This window comes from Hyla sarda, chromosome 2 (genome assembly GCF_029499605.1).
Source record: "Hyla sarda isolate aHylSar1 chromosome 2, aHylSar1.hap1, whole genome shotgun sequence".
Lineage (NCBI taxonomy): Eukaryota > Metazoa > Chordata > Amphibia > Anura > Hylidae > Hyla > Hyla sarda.
The window spans coordinates 407,318,212-407,337,942 of record NC_079190.1 but is presented as its reverse complement, the minus strand read 5'-3'; the positions used below and the strand labels follow the sequence as shown (position 1 = coordinate 407,337,942).

The following is a 19,731-nucleotide window of genomic DNA, read 5'->3' as shown; positions in this document are numbered from 1 at the left end:
AACAGGTGTCAGAAGTGACACTCTCTGTGATCTGTCTATGAATGCAGGTACTACAGCTCCCAGCGTGCAGCAGAGTGTGCTCCATGTTGGGAGCAGTAGTACCTGCAGTTAAGGACAGATCACAGCGGGTGTCACTCCTGACAGCCACTTCCATCCTCCTTTATAAGCTATAGAAGCGGGTGGCTGGCAAATCTTCTCTGGTCCCCTGCCAGCACTGTAGTCTGTGATGTGAAGTTTTCTTCACATTACAGATTCGTTTATGCCACTAAGAGTGTTAATTGGCCGACACCATCTGACCAATCACCGCTCTGAGCTGAAAATATTAATCTGTGATGTGAAGAGAACTTCACATCACAGAGATGTATAGTGCCAGGCAGGGGAGGGGAGAAGTGCGGCCACCAGCTTCTGTAGATTATACAGAACAATCACAACGTGTGTCAGAAGTGACACCTGGGAGATCTGTATATTAGTACAGGTACTACTACTCCCATCATGTCTGTTTCATGCTGGTAGTAGTAGTAGTACCTAACATTTTTTTTAAAAAGTAAGAAACACATAATTAACCCCTTAAGGACCAATGACATACTGGTACGTCCTGAGTCAGCTCCTGTTCTATAACGCAGGGGCCAGGACGTACCAGTATGTCATTGGTCCTTAAGGGGTTAATTATGTGTTTCTTACTTTTTAAAAAAAATGTTAGGTACTACTACTACTACTAGGGATGTAAGAAAAAATCGATTCGCGCGATTATCGCGATTTTTTGTTCCGCGATACTGAATCGATTTTAAAATTCTGAGAATCGATTTTTTTTTATAAATTATTATAATTAACATGCTACCGCGAGACTACAGACTCAGAACAAACAGGAAGGAGAACGTACGCAGTCTATGCACTCACAGGACAACTCTCGCGGGATCTTGTTCTTTCTCAGCTGCGAGTCGCAGCTGAGAAAGAACAAGATCCCGCGAGAGTTGTCCTGTGAGTGCGTATGTTCTCCTTCCTGTTTGGTCTGAGTCTGTAGTCTCGCGGTAGCTGCTGCAGAGTGAACGCTGCATCAACATGGCTGGCAATGAAAAAGAGATTCGGGACGCGCCGGGGAGTTATAAGGCGGGCATTTGGACTCATTTTGGATTCTACAATAAACCAGGGAGTAAGGAGTATGACAAGAGCCATGCAGTGTGCAAAATATGTGAGGCCAGAATCAAATACTGCGGGAATACGACAAACCTACGTGCCCACATGGCCAGGCATCATGGCGACATAGAGGTAAACTTAAAACAAGCAGCTAGTACCACTACCCCCGCTTCTCAGAGGACTCTTGACCAAGCTAATACTGCCAAGTTTCCACCAGGCTCGATTCGTGCAACAAGAATAACACAATCTGTGCTCTATTTCATTTGCAAAAACCTGCGCCCTCTTAGTGTGGTGGAGAACGAGGGCTTTCAGATTATGGTGAATGAGATGGAGCCCCGCTACGCCATACCCTCCCGACAACACATCACAGACATCGCTTTACCGAAGATGTACAAAGATGTAAAGAAGGTTGTGCTGGAGGAACTGAGTTCTGCCGGGAGAGTGGCTTTGACATGTGATGCTTGGACTTCCAGATGCACCGAGTCGTACGTGACCATAACAGCTCATCACATTACGGGCGAGTGGAAGTTAGTCTCACACGTGCTGCAAACGCGAGCCACATATGACAGCCACACTGGCGAAAACATTGCAGGTTTGCTCCGTGGTGCTCTTGATGAATGGGGCTTGACTGCTAAAGATCCCGTTGTCGTCACAGATAATGCTGCCAATATGGCTGTGGCTGCTAGACTTGCACAGGTTAGCCACATTCAGTGTTTTGCTCACAGCCTAAACCTAGCCTCACAGAAAGCACTTAAACTACCATCAGTGGCCAGACTGCTTGGAAGAATTAGGCGTGTCACTGGCTTTTTTAGGCGCAGTGCAATAGCCAGTCACCAGCTAAATCTCAAACAGGACCAACTCCAGCTACCAAAGCACAGGCTGATTACAGATGTCGTTACACGCTGGAATAGCTCCTATGACATGACTGAGAGGTTTTTAGAACAGCAACCAGCAATATGTGCAGCACTTCTTTCCAATGAGGTCAGGAAAAATGAAAAGGATATCTTCACATTGACTGAGTCAGACATCACATGTGCAGAAGAGGTCCTGAAAGCTCTGAAGCCTATGAAAGATGCCACATTAGTGATGTCAGAGGAGAGCATGCCAACACTGTCACTGATTGCACCACTTCATGCCAAGCTCATCATGGGCACTGAACGAAGTCCTGATGATTCAGATACAGTCAAGGATATTAAGGAAGCAATAGCACAAGATCTTAAAAAAAGATATGCAAATGAAAAGGAGACCCTGTACATGGCATCAGCTGTTGACCCTCGGTTCAAGAATCTACCCTTCCTCCCTGCTGATGAGGCTGATGACATCTACGCACGACTGACTGAAGCTGTGGAGGTTGAGATACAAAAGCTAACTACTACTTCTACTATGGTAGGTGAGTGAAGGCATCAAAGCAATATTGAGTTTGACATTATGTTATTTATATCTTAAGTTTCAATTTGATTACTGCTTGTTTTTGTTTTTCAGCAGCAAGAAGAAGAGGAGGACAAAGAAGACAATCAACCAGCAACCAACATCCAGCCACCCATGAAGAAACCCAGAGCATCATGTGCATTGGCTGAGCTGCTTGGACAAACTTTTTCCTTTGACAAACACCATCGAGCACAAAAATCTGCACATGATGTTGCAGCAACTGAAGTTAGAATGTTTAGAGATGAAACCCCCTTGCCTCTCAGTGATGACCCTCTTGACTGGTGGAGGAAGCACATTGCAGAGTATCCTCACATAGGTAGAGTAGCAAAGTGTTTCCTCTGCATCCCTGGTACAAGTGTCTCTGCAGAACGAGTTTTCTCCACTGCAGGAGACATTGTGTCTGCACAAAGAAGTGTCCTTAAAGCTGGGCATGTAGATCAGCTTGTGTTCCTCAACAAGAATCTTAAGATGAAGAAAAAATAAGCTCAGTCGCTCACATGTTCCATCCTTTTAGTCATAGTCATGTCATAGGAGCTATTCCAGGCGTTGGCGTTTGCTATACTGCAAACATGTTTTGCTGACGTTGCACTTTTAACAGTGTAGGGTTTTATAATAGTTGTCTAACTTGTCTTACTATGTCTACTACAGATGTACATATTCTGCAGAAACACTTGTACCATGGATGCAGACAAAACACTTTGTAGTGTACTCTACCTTTTTGAGGAGGATACTCTACTATTCCAGGCGTTGGCCTTTGTTTTATACTGCACAGATGTTTTGCTGTGCCTGTTGCACTTTTAAGTGTAGAGTTTATAATTGTTGTGTTACTGTTATCAATAACTATTAAGTAAATATCTACACTTAAAAGTGCAACAGCTAAACATCTGTGCAGTATAAAAAAAAAGTCCTGGAAGCAGAGTATCCTCCTCACATAGGATTAGAATATTGCGCATAATGGCCCAGATTTATCAAACTGTGTGACAGAAAAAATAGAGAAATTTCCCCCCAGCAACCAATCACAGCTCAGCTAACGAGCTCTGGTAAAGTGAAAGCTGAGCTGTGATTGGTTGCTGGGGGGAAATCTCTCCACTTTTTCTCTCACACAGTTTGATAAATCTGGGCCAATGAGTTTTCTCCACTGCAGGAGACATTGTGTCTTTATAGCTGGGCATGTAGATCAGCTTGTGTTTCTCAACAAGAATCTTAGTAGATTACATAACATTACAATGCAAAAAAAAACCTTGCATGTTCCATCCTTTTATACTTACTTATAGTCATGTCATAGGAGCTATTCCAGGCGATGGCCTTATACTCCCGTCCTAGTACTCCACACAAATGTTTTGCTGTTGCACTTGTAAGTTTAGGGTTTCATAATAGTTGTCTAACTTGTACCACGTCTAGTATGTACTTATTCTGCAGAGACACTTGTAGCAGGGGGGCAGACAAAACACTTTGCTAGTACTGTGAGGAGGATACTCTGCTATTCCAGGCATTGGCCTTTTTTGTGTTAATGCTCTCACCGCTGTTTTCCTATTACACTAGTGTAGAGTTTATATAGTTGTCTCCACTCTTACTGTGCTAGTAGTACAGTAAGGCAACTATAAAAAAAAAAAAACTCTACACCAGTGCAACAGCAAAACAGCTGTGCAGTATAACAAAGGCCAACGCCTGGAATAGCAGAGTCGTATGTGTGAGGACTAGGATTATGGATACTCTGCTATTCCAGGCGTTGGCCTTTTGTGTTACTGAACAGATATTTTGCTGTTGCACCTTTAAGTGTAGAGTTTGTCTACTGTTATATATTGCACCTTAAAGCTTAAAGGAACATTTAACAGTTGAAGTTGGTAGCCTTCATGTTAACTCTGAAAATGCATTAAAGCAGGATTGCACTTTATTTTATTTTTTTGTAAAAAACATACTGGAAGGAATAACCTTATTTATAAGGCACATGCCTTCGTATTTTATTTATGTTATACAGAATTGTATTTATTTGTGAAATCTAGTATCAAACCTCAGCTAAGCTGTCAAAAAGTATTAGGTTTGTTATAAAAAAAAAAAAAAAATCCTGCAAGCACAAGAGTTTGTTGCTTAAACACTTGTTTGACTTTGTAAGTCCTCATTGTTCTTAAGAAAAAATAAATGTATGTTTAATACAGTACATCTTTGTGTGAATGTGGTATTGATGTGTAGAATAAGTTTTCCCAAGCTTTTAATAGGGAATATCGCGATATATCGCGATATATCGCCATCATGACAGTATCGCGATATATCGCGATATATCGAATCGCCACCCTGGTATCGCGATTCGAATCGAATCGCCAAATTCTTGGCGATTCACACCCCTAACTACTACCAGCATGAAACAGACATGATGGGAGTAGTAGTACCTGTACTAATATACAGATCTCCCAGGTGTCACTTCTGACACACGTTGTGATTGTTCTGTATAATCTACAGAAGCTGGTGGCCGCACTTCTCCCCTCCCCTGCCTGGCACTATACATCTCTGTGATCATAGCGGGTTTGGCACGGCCTCTAACAACGGCTGGGACCCGTGGCTAATAGCGCGCGGCACTGATCGTGGTGCTGCATGCTATTAACCCTTTAGACACGGCATTCAAAGTTGAACGCCGCATCTAAAGTGAAAGTAAACCAATGCCGGTTAGCTCAGGGAGCTGTTCAGGATTGTCGTGGTGAAATTGCGGCATCCAAACAGCTGTAGGACAGCAGGAGGGTCCGCTTACCTGCCTCCAGTTGTCCGATCGCCGAATGACTGCTCAGTGCCTGAGATCCAGGCACGAGCAGTCAAGCGGCAGAATCATTGATCAATGGTTTCCTATGAGAAAGATCAGTGTGTGCAGTGTTATAGCCCCCTATGGGACCTATAACGTTGCAAAAAAAAAGTGAAAAAAAAAAGTAAATAAAGATCCCTAATAAAAGTTTGAATCACCCCCCCCCCTTTTTCCCATTTAGAAAAAATAAACATATGTGGTATCGCCGTGTGTGGAAATGTCCAAATTATAAAAATATATTGTTAATTAAACCGCACGGTCAATGGCGTGTGTGCAAAAACATTCCAAAGTCCAAAAAAGCGTATTTTTGGTCACTTTTAATATCATGAAAAAAATGAATAAAAAGCAATCAAAAAGTCTGATCAATACAAAAATGGTACCGGCAAAAACGTCAGTTCACATCACCAAAAATGAGCCTTCATACCGCCCCGTACGTGAAAAAATAAAAAAGTTATAGGGGTCAGGACAATTTTAAACATATAACTTTTCCTGCATGAGGTTATGATTTGTTCCAGAAGTAAGACAAAATCAAACCTATATAAGTAGGGTATCATTTTAATCTTATGGACCTATAGAATAAAGATAAGATGTCATTTTAGGCAAAAAATTTACTGCATAGAAACGGAAGCCCCCAAAAGTTACAAAATGTTTTTTTTTCTTAAATTTTGTCAAGCAATGATTTTATTTTTCCGTTTCGTCATAGATTTTTGGGTAAAATTACTGATGTCATTACGAAGCAGAATTGGTATCGCAAAAAATAAGCCATCATATGGATTATTAGGTGCAAAATTGAAAGAGTTATGATTTTTTAAAGGTAAGGAGGAAAAAATGAAAGTGCAAAAACGGAAAAACCCCTGGTCCTTAAGGGGTTAAAATACATTACCAATAAAAAGTTTCACAAACTAATTAGAAAAAATATAGTATTATTACAATTAAATGGCCCCTTTATACATTTTTATTATTGCCAGCTACATTTTTAGGTCCCTGTTCGCCCACATAAATTGGTCCCTGTTTAAAAATTAATAAACATTTTGTTCTAAAAAAAAAAAATTTCCATCCCTATTATATCTTTTTTTTTTTTTTTTATGGTACCCTACGAAATTAAATAAAAAATAAAAATAAAGGTATCTCAATGCCTTTTTTTGGATTGCTAAAGTCCAAAAAAGAAAGAAAACCACCTGCCAAAGTTAAAACCCACATGGCATTTTTCATGGCATTATTAGACTTCTATGGGACACATAGGGGGATATTTATCAAAGCTGTCTATGGCCCGCATCAATATACCGTATATACTCGAGTATAAGCCGACCCGAGTATAAGCCGAGACCCCTAATTTCAACCCAAAATCCCAGGAAAAGTTATTGACTCGAGTATAAGCCTAGGGTGGGAAATACATCATCCTCCTCTGTCATCATCCAGACCCGTCATTAACATCCTCATCATCATCACCGCCTGTCATCATCCAGACCCTCATCATCACCTGTCATCATCCCCTTGTCATCATCCCACACCCCCCTTCATCATCCCCTTGTCATCATCCCCACCCCCCTTCATCATCCCCTTGTCATCATCCCCACCCCCCTTCATCATCCCACACCCCCCCTTCATCATCCTTTTGTCATCATCCGCCCTCAGTGGTCTTCAACCTGCGGACCTCCAGAGGTTTCAAAACTACAACTCCCAGCAAGCCCGGGCAGCCATCGGCTGTCCGGGCTTGCTGGGAGTTGTAGTTTTGAAACCTCCGGAGGTCCGCAGGTTGAAGACCACTGCGGCCTTCGACATCATCCAGCCCCCTCTCACCCCCTTTAGTTCTGTACAGTACTCACCTCCGCTCGGCGCTGGTCCGGTGCTGCAGGACTGTCCGGTGAGGAGGTCGTCCGGTGGGATACTGGTTCCGGGCTGCTATCTTCACTGGGGGCGCCTCTTCTCCACGCTTCGGGCCCAGAATAGAGGCGTTGCCTTGACAATGACGCAGAAGTACGTTGGCAATGAACGTACCTCTGCGTCGTTGTCAAGGCAACGTGACTATTCTGGGGCCGGGCCCGAAGCGCTTAGAAGAGGCCTCCCCGGTGAAGATAGCAGCCCGGAACCACTATCCCCCCGGACGACCTCCTCACCGGACAGTCCTGCAGCACCGGACCAGTGCCGAGCGGAGGCGAGTACTGTACAGAACTAAAGGGGGTGAGAGGGGGCTGGATGATGTCGAAGGCCGCAGTGGTCTTCAACCTGCGGACCTCCGGAGGTTTCAAAACTACAACTCCCAGCAAGCCCGGACAGCCGATGGCTGCCGGGCTTGTTGGGAGTTGTAGTTTTGAAACCTCTGGAGGTCCGCAGGTTGAAGACCACTGCGGGTGGAGAGTTCACTCGAGTATAAGCCGAGGGGGGTGTTTTCAGCACGAAAAATCGTGCTGAAAAACTCGGCTTATACTCGAGTATATACGGTAGACCAAACTACAGAGGGTTAGGCGGGACTATTGTGTACCTAATTTATCAAAAGGTGCATGGTTCTTGATAAATTCTGTGCACAGACTTTGAGATCTATGCTGTAGTCTATATTTAAACCTGCTCCAACATGGTCTGACATTTCGGCATACTTTCAGCCGATGCGACTTGTCGCTGAAAAGCCACTTTTGATAAATTCAGCACCAATGCATTTTCCAATGCATTTCCGTCTAAAATAGACTAGCATGCATCATGTTCTAAAAATCCTCTAGAGCAAAAGTCGCAGAAAAGTCGTCACACATGTTTAGACTGCGACTTTCTGTGCGACAAATTTAGACAGGAAAAAACAGTCTAAATCCTGTGATAAATATCCCCCATAGACTTCTATGGGAGAAAAAAAACTCCATAGTCTCAACATGCTGCGATTTTGAAGAACTGCCAAGGAGCAGGAAAATGCCAAAGAGGAGTGAAATAAACACCAAACTGAAAAACGTCAAGTGGAAAAGGCATTTTGCGTTTTTGTATTGACTTGCAGCTAACATCTGGCCACTAGCCATGCGGCAGATTTGGTGTTTTTATTGGCGTTTTTGTAAAGGAAACCCAAGTGGAAACTTAGCCTTAGGGTATGCTCACACCTTCAGGTTTAAATTGCAGTTGTTAAATATAACGCCAGAAGACAGGAGATTGGAATGTTTATCGACGGTTTCTGATAATCAACTTTCTCATTTTTACAAGGTTTGGTCAGATTGGGAAAAATTTATAGAAAGAAAAATATCTCTATAGGATGGTTTGAGCTGTTGTAACGCATGGGTATATTTACTTTTACCTTTGGTATCATCTTTTGTTTAACCATGGGATAATCATCCCCCAATCTTCTACTTTTCTATCTTGATTCATTACTTTCCCTCTCTTTTTTCATTTTGTAACTCTTTTATTCCCTGTTGTCCAGCTTCTTTTATCTGTGATACAGATTTAACCTTTTTCCCACATTAAACCCCTTTTTTTCTACGCATGTCTTAATAGTATATTACCTTCTTAATAGTATATTTTACAAAAAAGTATAAGTAATTCATTACTTAACCATATACTTGACAAACAGAGTGTATGGAATGAGTCTAAATACTGTTTCTTTTCTCGTTCCGTACTACAACGAGGTTTCTATTACCCGTATGATCACCATTATTAACAACAAGCAAGAGATTGATTTATGATTGGTCACAAGTGCATTTGAAGCATCTTATATGTTTATCTTGTTGGCTTTACATAACTAGTGTTGTAACATTTATTTTATATAATGTGGAAACTACGCTGTTACGCCGAGCGCTCCGGGTCACTGCTCCTCCCCGGAGCGCTCGCGGCGTTCTTCTGTGTGCAGCGCCCCGGTCAGACCTGCTGACCGGGAGCGCTGCACTGTTATTGCCGGCGGGGATGCGATCCGCGTAGCGGGACGCGCCCGCCCGCGGGTCGCATCCCAATCATCTCACCTGCCCCATACCCCTGCTGTCATGTCCCGGCGCGCGTGGCCCCGCTCTCTAGGGTGCGCGCACGCCGGCTCTCTGACATTTAAAGGGCCAGTGCACCACTAATTGGTGCCTGGCCCAATCAGTGGTAATCACTCCCCAACATATATAAACCCACTTCCCCTTCCTGTCCTTGCCGGATCTTGTTGCCTTGTGCCCTGTGAAAGCGTTATAGTGTGTTCCCAAGCCTGTGTACCCAGACCGTCTGCTGTTGCCCCTGACTACAAACCTCGCTGCCTGCCCTGACCTTCTGCTACGTCTGACCTCGCCTCCGTCTAGTCCTTGTGTACCGCGCCTGTCTCAGCTGTCTCACGACCTGGGGTTTACTTGCCGCTGCAAGTCCATCCCGCTTTGCGGCGGGCTCTGGTGAAAACCAGTAACCTCTTAGACTCCGTTCCCCTGGTACGGCCCACGCCATCACCTCACTGACACAGAGGATCCACCACCAGTGTCCTCTCCGCATACCACTCCGGATCCTGACATACGCTTTTTCTTTTTACTGTATTGTTATTTTCTTTTTGTTAGAAAAAGGGTTTAAAAATTGTTTACAAATAAACAGTTATAGAAAAAATATATATATATACAGTACAGACCAAAAATTTGGACACACCTTCTCATTCAGAGTTTTCTTTATTTTCATGACTATGAAAATTGTAGATTCGCACTGAAGGCATCAAAACTATGAATTAACACGTGGAATTATATACATACCAAAATATGTCATATTCTAGGTTCTAGCCACCTTTTGCTTTGACTACTGCTTTGCACACTCTTGGCATTCTCTTGATGAGCTTCAAGAGGTAGTCACCTGAAATGGTCTTCCAACAGTCTTGAAGGAGTTCCCAGAGATGCTTAGCACTTGTTTGCCCTTTTTGCCTTCACTCTGTGGTCCAGCTCACCCCAAACCATCTCGATTGGGTTCAGGTCCGGTGACTGTGGAGGCCAGGTCATTTGGCGTAGCACCCCATCCCTCTCCTTCTTGGCAAATAGCCCTTACACAGCCTGGAGGTGTGTTTGGGTTCATTGTTCTGTTGAAAAATAAATTATGGTCCAACAAAAAACCTGGATGGAATAGCATGCCGCTTCAAGATGCTGTGGTAGCCATGCTGGTTCAGTATACCTTCAATTTTGAATAAATCCCCAACAGTGTCACCAGCAAAGCCACCCCCCCACACACACACACACACCATCACACCTCCTTCTCCACACCAGCACACCTGTGAAGTGAAAACCATTTCAGGAGACTACCTCTTGAATCTCAACAAGAGAATGCCAAGAGTGTGCAAAGCAGTAATCAAAGCAAAAGGTGGCTACTTTGAAGAACCTAGAATATGACATATTTTCAGTTGTTTCACACTTTTTTGTTATGTCTATAATTTAACATGTGTTAATTCATAGTTTTGATGCCTTCAATGTGAATCTACAATTTTCATAGTCATGAAAATAAAGAAAACTCTGAATGAGAAGGTGTGTCCAAACTTTTGGTCAGTACTGTATATATAATGCCAGGAACAAATTGTAAATAGAAGACATGTATAAATAGGAAAGACTGACACTTCTTCTCTTTTCAAATCCATTTCTGGTTTTATATTTAATAATTATAAATAAAAACCTAAATGTGTAAACACATTTGATTACTTTCGGTTGCATTAACCCTTTCATGACCAGAATTTTTTTTCATTTTCTTTTTTTAAGCTACACCAAAATGTTTTGCTGGGACATTGAATTTATACATTTTGTTAATATTTCTACATAAAAAATTGTCAGAAACAAGAAAAATACCGGTTATCCAAATTTTGCTAAATTTTCTATAAATAATATTTATCCCAAAAATTAATTCTCTAGTTCTCCCATTCCCTTATTATGCTATATCTATATCTATATATATATATATATATATATATATATATATATATATATATACACATTGTATAATGTATGACGTCGCTATAGTGACAATAAAAACACCCAAGTGTGCCAATTTTTCACTGTGGCCAGATGTTAGCTGCAAGTAAATAAGGAACTGCAAAATTTTTAAGTTTGGCATTTTTATTAAAACCTTTTGCCGTTTTTTTTACTCCTCTTTGGCGTTTTCCTGCTCCTTGGCAATTTTTCAAAATTGCAGTATGTGGAGACTCTGGCCTTTTTTCACAGAAATTGTGGCATTTTTCTCCTATAGAAGTCTATGTGAGTAAAAAAGCCATGTGGGTTTTAACTTTGGCATTTTTGCTGGAGGTTTTTATTTTTTAGGGGACTTTAGTGATCCAAATAAGGGATGGAGTTAGCTTTTTTTTAATAAAATGTATTGTAAATTTTGTAGGTTACCATAAAATAAAATAAAAAATACAGTAGGGATGAATTGTAGGGAACAAAATTTATATTTTTTATAACAACATTTTTATTCATTTTCAATCAGGGACCAATTTATGTGTGTGGGCCTGGAGATAAAAATGTAGCTGGCAATATTAAAAATGGATCAAGGAGCCATGTCAAAATAATAATTTTTTTAATACATTTTGTTAAACTTTTTATTGATGTCTTATGTGTTTTATAAAGTGTGTGGGATTTTTACTTGTTTTAAACTTTATTCTCTTTATTTAATACATTATTTAGGTACTACTACTACTCCCAGCATGGAACAGACTGTTCCATGCTGGAAGCTGTAGTACCTGCACTATTAGACAGATTGCAGCTGGTGTTACTCCTGACACTTTTGCAATTCTCCTGTATAATCTATAGAAGCTGGCGGTACGGACGCACTTCTCCGTTCCCTTGCACAACACTGTACTGTGCTGTGATGTAAAGTTCTCTTTTGTCGCACAAAAGGTCTGGTCTATCTTCTGTGGCTGTCCCAAAGATTACATAGGCAAAACCATTAGGGAATTTCGACGCAGGATATGTGAACACATTAATGATATTATACATCAACGTGATACCCCTGTTGCGAGACACGTGCACCAGGTGCACAATGGTAATCCTAAAGTATGTACCTTTGCAGCCCTAGAGGTGATACGTCCATCCCCAAGAGGGGGGGACATTGACAAACGACTCATGCAAAAAGAAACCTCCTGGATATACAAATTCAAATCTGTTACCCCACAGGGAGGGCCTCAATGAGGTCCTAACATTTACCCCCTTCATTTAAACACTACTCCCATAGTTTTGTTGTGGGAAAATCTCTCTATTTTTTCTCTCCCACAGTTTGATAAATCTGAGCCTATATGTTACTAATGTGATTGAAAATAAGGCCAGTAGGTGGCTCTGTTCTGTTCCTTACCACAAGTCATAATATCACAAACACCCCATACAGAAGGGGAGGCAGGGATTAAACCCTCCCTATAAAACATAACTTTTATTACCCATCTATATTAAAATAGAAATAAATGCTGACCAATGAAAATGTTAAAAAGTAATGTTGTCACTGCGCTTTGTTATATTTCGCTTTCACTGATTGGGATATTCCCATTACAACGTATATGTAATCTGTCCCAGTTGAGTCTGCAGTACTCAAAATGGACTAATAGCACAGTGGCAACAACCTTGAAACCAAAACTTTGCCCCCTCTACATGTTTCAGTGCACCAGCACCGTCATCAGGAGGAGCATGAGGCAAACATCCTCCAAAATGGCGACCAATGGTATTTATAACCTTTAGTGCTATCATCAGTGAGCGCCTGCAATTCTTGACCTATCATATAAAGTCATACATTAGCCAATCATTGACCCTCTTCAGGGACCCAGCATTAGCCAATCAATTGTCTTGTATCAAGGTCAAACAACACCTAAATTGCTAACTCACCAATCACCAAGCGCTGTTTGTATCTTCAGTGAAGATGACATCATCACTTGCCGACAGCTCATCATCAAAGATGTGCGTCGCGACCATCCTGTCATTGCCACGCAGGTGTGAGGACTTATACATATGTTCAGATCGCTCTGATCACTGAGTCTGCACCAGAATTCAATTGGTGCAGCCGTTGTAGTCTCTGCATTCTTCTCATCCTCCAATCCATAGCGCATGTGCCAAATCCATTCTAGCGCCGGGCAGTAGCTAATATATACCATTATATACCAGGCAGAAACTAGTATGTGCGCAGTATGCAATAACTGAAAGACTGGGTCATTCAGAGCCATGGCATGCAGGGCAGTATTGGAATGATAATTACAAATATTATTACTACAAGAGAATAGCCACTCAAATAATGCAATAAAAAAAAGTATTATCCTAAAAAGGAGAGATGACAATAATGGTAAATATCTTTACTGTCCCAATTTTTTTATATGAAATATTTACAGCAAAATACCATTGTCATCTTGTTCACACACATGATTAATCATCATAGCAAATATGGGGGCTATCTAGATTAACATACCTATATATAAATATATATATAAATAATTTACAAGAAAGCTGGAAAGGAAAAGCCCTCATTCAGACCAGATGGAGCTATACACTTTAACCTATGTATCCATCTTGCCTCCTCTTTAGAATCAATGTTACCACATCTGGGTCCCACAAATAACTGGCATAAACCTACAAACTGCAGTTCTTTCAAATTACCGCTGGTTCTTAGGTGGTTATGATGGGACAGAGTAGTGTCTTTCTGAGTATGAATAGTGCTTAAATGCTAAGATATTCTCCGTCTCAGTTCCTGGTGTAAATGGCATGTAAATGGCATCCCCAAAGTAAATGTGACCAGTGAAAAAACTCAAATCTTCTGAAAAATCACAGGTGTCCTCCCACCACCCAAAAAAAAAAAAGATTAGCGTAATTAGGTGCACAAGAAGACCCCCATAGCAGTGCCTTGTGTTTGATGGTAAAAAGTGCTGTTAAATATAAAGCTGGGGTTGACGGCGGTGGCATATTTTCTTAATGCACTTTCTTTTCTTTGCACTATTCATTTGTCCTTGAACTTCTCAAATTCATCTTAATGAACAATTACTATATTTAACAGCACTTTTTACTATCAAACACAAGGCACAGCTATGTGGTTTTCATGTGCACCTAATTACGCTTATCCTTATCTTGTGTGGTGGGGGGACATGTGTACTTTTTCACTAGTCACATTATCTTTTGGGGACGCTATATCGATGATATACTAATTCTCTGGGATGGAGATACTTCACTTTTTCTTTCCTTTGTTGATCTTTTGAATTCTAATGACCTTGGTATGCTATTCACATCAGAGGTGGGTGGTAGATCCATAAACTTTTTAGATCTTCATATTTAGATTGATGATCACCTAAAATACAAACCCTGATCTTCAGTAAACCACCTTCTGCCATTACCTTACTTCACTGACAGAGTTGGCACCTGTTAAAGAGAAGTATTTCAATTGGACAATATTTGTGTACTTGGCTCAATTGTTCAGACAAATCAGTTTTTGAAAAGAAAAGTAGTGACCTGTTCCAAATCTTCCGACAACGGGCATATCCTAGGAGACATTTACAGTGAGCATTTCATAGAGCCAAGGAGAGTAATAGACCTATCCTATTAGGAGACTCTCATAATAGGGATCAGACAGAAAAGATCTGATGCATTGTGACATATGACGGCTATACTAACAAAGTAATGATAATCCTGAGAAAAAAATTGGCATCTCCTGACATCTGATACAGACTTGGCTCCGTTAATCGGCAAAAAGCCTAGCGTAACATTTAGGAGAGATCCTAACTTGACCAATCCCATTGATTCATGAACGTATGAAATCCGTCAGTTTATCAACTGTAGTAGCAAGAATGTGATTTATGTGGCCATCTGCACTTTTTGCATGCTCGGCTCAATTGTTCAGACATATCAGTTGTAGCGGTTTCACTAATCCAGCCAGAGGGCCGGCAGTATCCTTGTGGCTGTGGCAATGCGCACAGAGTTATCTGTGTCAAGACAATGCTGCAATTGGAACAATTGTCTAGATCCTGGATAAGGCTGGATAGTGTGGCACTTGGAGGTTATAGCTGGACGCGTTTCAAGTCCTCCATAGGAATTTTCCTCAGCAGCTTAAAATATCATATCATTCTAGTACTGCCCTGCATGCCATGGCTCTGAATGACCCAATCTTTCAGTTATTACATAATGCGCACCTACTAGTTTCTGCCCGGTACATAATGTGCACATATTAGCTACTGCCCGGTGCTAAAAGGGATTTGGCTCATGTGCTATGGATTTTTGGAGGATGAGAAGAAAGCAGAGAATACTACAGCTGCAGTAATTTAATTCTTGTGCAAACTCAATGATCAGAGCTATATGTATAAGTCTGCGCACCTGGGCGACATTGACGGGATGGTCGAGATGGCAAATCTTCGGCAAGTGATGATGTTATCTTCACGGAAGATATAAACAGCGCTTGGTGATTAATGGGTTAGCAATTTAGGTGTTGTTTGGCCCTTATACAAGACAATTGATTGTCAAACGCTGGGGCCCTGAAGAGGGCCAATGATTGGCTAATGTATGACTTTATATGATAGGTCAAGAATTGCAGGCGCTCATTGATGATGATAGCACTAAAGGTTATAAATAACTTCGGTCGCCATTTTGGAGGATGTTTGCCTCATGCTCCTCCTGATGATGGTGCTGGTGCAAATTTTTGGTTTTAAGGTTGTTGCCACTGTGCTATTAGGCCATTTTGAGTACTGCAGACTCAATTGGGACAGATTACATACGTTAAAACGGGAATATTCCAGTCAGTGAAAGTAAAATATAACAAAGTGCAGTAACAACATTGCTTTTTAACATTTTCATTGGTCACCAATCATTTCTATTTTAATATAGATAGGTAATAAAATTTAATTTTTATTGGGAAGGTTTAAAAAGGGGATTTAGTGCTCCAGGCTTTGTGCCCAGGGTTTTTGTGAGTTATTTACCACAAGTCAAACACTTAGTCTGGTCTCCTCCCAGCCTGGCAGGAGAGTGCGTGCAAGGTACAGCAAGGCACTGCTCTGGAAGGCTTCAGTGATGTCACGCCTGCTAGGGAACGCCCACTTTCTCCTGCCAGGAGTTCACACAAGGTGTGTAAAGGGAAAGGTATGATACAGAGCTTTCCAAAGCTCTGAAAATGTAAATTAAGCAGGAGGGGTGTCAGGAGTAATTTGGGAATATAATTTGGGTTAGTTTAGAAAATATGGTTTGATGACAAGTACTCTTTAAGGTATATTAATAAAATACAATAAAACAATGTAGTACCAAATAAACAGAAAAAAGATAGGGGATCCAGCTAAGCACTATAATAATATGCTGATAAGGCTCAGTGATCAAAGAAGCATACAATTAATAAATAGAAAAAAAACTTATAATGTCTGGGAATGTGTATAAGCACTAAAGAGCAACATATAGGAAAGCATAATAAGTAGCAAGTAGCAATATACTTAACCCCAAGGACATGCCATGCATGAAAATATACAGGTGAAACTCGAAAAATTTGAATATCGTGCAAAAGTTCATTTCTTTTAGTAATGCAACTTAAAAGGTGAAACATATATATATATATATATATATATATATATATATATGCTGGATAAGTCACTGCAACCCCTGTGTGAAGGGGTTACTGTATTGTATGCATCCATCACACAGTGTCTTTATACTGTCAGCATTTCATGTTATCTCTTTGCTAGGAATGTAGCTGCAAAGGTTAATTAACCATATTAAGACTTCCTTTCTACAAGTGTTATGTCTTTTTCGATCATTTGTCTCTCCCATGAATTCTTCCAGAAACCTCCGTATACCTAATATTATAGGCTAGAGATTATACCAAATATTTGATTGACGGCAGGAGGGGTGCAACCCCCCCCCCCCCTTCTTATGTGCTTACAGACTGCTGAATAAACTAGAATGAATTTGACCGGACAAACTGTTGTTACGTGTTATTTCTGGTAGATTCATTCTCCTGGATCCAGATAAAGACTTAAATCGAGCTAACCACGGAAGTTCGGTACCAGGGGTACCTAGATAAGATCAGATCTCCTTACAATTTGGGGGCTCAGTCCGGGGTCGAGAAGGTCATCCCCGGATCCGTATGTGAGATATCTGTTTTATCCTCTGTCTGATCCGAGGGCACTGACAGCGTCTCGATCCAAGTAAGTAGAACCATTTACTAGAAACTTCGGGAGGTTGCTGTGTCTGGGACACAGAGTGTCAGGGACACAATAGACAAAGGCTCAGGGAGTCATAGGTGATTATAAGAGGTGCTCCGGGAGCCCCATATCACCTCAGTCAGAGATAAGTGCACTTAAAACTAAAAGAAGCTGTTCGGGGAACAGAAGGTTGCAAGCTTGATTTAACTCTTATATATATATATATATATATATATATATATATATATATATATATATGTAGTTTGTAATAATAAGAAATTTTAGAAGTGATAAGATCATTTGTTTGTGTGAGACATTGACCGGGTGGTAAGTGTACGGTCAAATCTCACTGTGATTTTTTTGTACTAACATCATTGACTGTATAAAATTGCATGCGTTGTGGAGAGCTGCAAGACGCCCCACCCCTCTGGCTAGGAGAGAATCTGTTGACCCAGAGACCGGTGAACGCAAGTGGCGGCTCAAAACAGCGCTAGTCGATAGGGGTTTTGGGAGAGTAAGCAAACTTTAAGACACGAGTCCACTGCTCAGTTGACAGGAATTGTTGGAGCCTTCACGGTTCAGTACAGCCAGTCCTGACAGTAATTGTATGATCACACTCCAAAACCAAACATACTAACATGAGTACCCTAAACCAGAGCCAGGGGAAACTTGCAAATGTTATGTAGCCCATGTTAGTCCAACAAACTATTACCTGATCAATCCATGGGTAGACGATTTAGCAGGCTGGACTGAGGTGATGGATGCTGCAGATCCATTCCCCAGAGACGGTGACAATAGTGTGTATCATATGGATATGGAAAAGGACTATGTCTGGGTGATAAGGCAGCCTGGCCGCATTTCGATGCGGACTCTTCCTGGTACATGGATTATATGTCCAAGGGAGGGGAACAGTGGCTAGAAACAGCCCCCCCATTGATATGATGCAGGTAATAAGAAAAGGAATGAGAACCACAGCTGTCCCAAAGATGATAGTCCCTTCATGAGATAGAACGGGAAATAAGTTTGAAAGGGAGAGACCAGAAATTTCCACCGCCACCACCCCCTTCACCGTATAACAGTAGTGCCTCAGTACCTAGTGTTGACTCCAGATGAAGATGCAGTCACAGCAGTCATAACTAGGAGAGCTCCCCAGCCACAACCTTTAGCAGAATTAGCAGGAGAGGAGGGAGCTGCAGGAAGAGATAAGGACGCTGGTGCTCAAGGAGTTACTAGCGGGGGGGGCGTCCAGACCTGCAGTATGTCTGATAAACAAGAAGTAAGGGAAGAAGTTAAAATGTTTGCCCCTTTTCTAACAGCAGGACAGCATCTTATAAAAAAGCCCATAGATCTAGATCTCCTCAACAAAATCATCAAACATTGTCCAAAGCCCTCTGTAACCCCATTAGGGACAGTTGCATATCTGAGAAAGGCATGTGAAGGAAGGAATTATACACAGGAGGATTTAAGGCTTATTATAGATGGCATAGTAGGCATGGAATTGGGAAAATGTAACATCCATATCAGAAATAGAGGGAATACATTACAGATCACACTTTCAGCATTATACCTGAGTGCACCGTGAGTCTTCTTGGGAGAGATCTGTTTGTAAAGCTGGGATTTCAGCTCACAGTTGAAAACAACGGTATCAGTATATACTCTGATGCTTTGCCCATTGTAACTCCACTGATTTTCACAAACTTACAGGAGCACCCAGAGCTAGGGGATATAGACCCATCACTGTGGGCAAATGGGGACTATTACACATGGCTCATTGATTGCACACCATACAAAGCTACCCTAAGGGAAGGCAGTACACCTTTATATCAGAAACAATACCTCCTTTCAAAAGAAAAACTTGATGGACTTCTTTTGAATCCTGGAAGAGGTGATTTCACCCTACAGCATGCCCGTCAATCCAGTGACAAAGACAGATGGTACTACCTGCTTTGTACAGGATTTGAGGGCAATAAACAACATCATTGTGCCTATTGCTCCTATTGTCCCAGATGTCAATTCACTTCTTTCTGCCATTCCTGCAGACTCTGTCTATTTCAGTGCAATAGATCTGAAGAATGCTTTCTTTTTTATCCCAGTTGATAAGGCGACCAGACCACTTTTTAACAAAACTCAAAGATTGACCCCAGGGGGGCTATTGAGGCCAGAAAACAAAACTGAATTCCTAACCCCAAGGCCGTAGCCCGGGGTGCAAAAACACCTCTAATTAATCCCCCTTTTAAAATGTAACTTTTATCATGTATACTTTAAACATGTTGCCACATTTTGCCTCTTGAAAATGCCGTGGAGACGGCGAAACATGTAGAGGCGGCAATTTAGTGTTTTAATTTGG

At 41.4% G+C, this 19,731-nt stretch overlaps 2 protein-coding genes across 8 annotated transcripts in view; one reads left to right on the top strand and one right to left on the bottom strand.

The window, feature by feature from the left end:
* Window positions 1-19,731, bottom strand: part of LOC130356829 (acetylserotonin O-methyltransferase-like) — a 176,349-nt gene that overhangs the window by 98,333 nt on the left and 58,285 nt on the right. Inside the window, exon 2 of one of the 3 annotated variants that reach the window (XM_056558823.1) lies at window positions 18,478-18,646. The exons of the other annotated variants lie outside the window; for them this stretch is intronic. The gene's annotated coding sequence lies outside the window, so the exon portion shown is untranslated. The remainder of the gene's footprint in view (window positions 1-18,477; window positions 18,647-19,731) is intronic. 3 annotated transcript variants of the gene reach the window in all.
* LOC130356827 (E3 SUMO-protein ligase ZBED1-like) lies at window positions 959-3,525 on the top strand. 5 transcript variants are annotated; one of them, XM_056558820.1, is made up of 3 exons: window positions 1,195-1,266; window positions 1,422-2,520; window positions 2,617-3,525. In XM_056558820.1, the coding sequence occupies exons 2-3, from the start codon at window positions 1,450-1,452 to the stop codon at window positions 3,043-3,045; spliced, it is 1,500 nt and encodes a 499-aa protein (XP_056414795.1). In that variant the 5' UTR covers window positions 1,195-1,266; window positions 1,422-1,449; the 3' UTR covers window positions 3,046-3,525. The 5 variants fall into 5 exon arrangements, with proteins under 5 accessions (XP_056414792.1, XP_056414791.1, XP_056414794.1 ...); XM_056558817.1 differs by having other exon boundaries at window positions 959-2,520; window positions 2,620-3,525; XM_056558816.1 differs by having other exon boundaries at window positions 959-2,520.

What these genes read in the sequence shown, in the direction of transcription:
- LOC130356827 (XM_056558816.1), top strand. Translation starts at nt 1,060, where the DNA reads ATGGCTGGCAATGAAAAAGAGATTCGGGACGCGCCGGGGAGTTATAAG. An exon ending in TAACTACTACTTCTACTATG is followed by an intron (nt 2,521 to 2,616) that starts GTAGGTGAGTGA and finishes TTTGTTTTTCAG; the next exon opens with CAGCAAGAAGAAGAGGAGGA.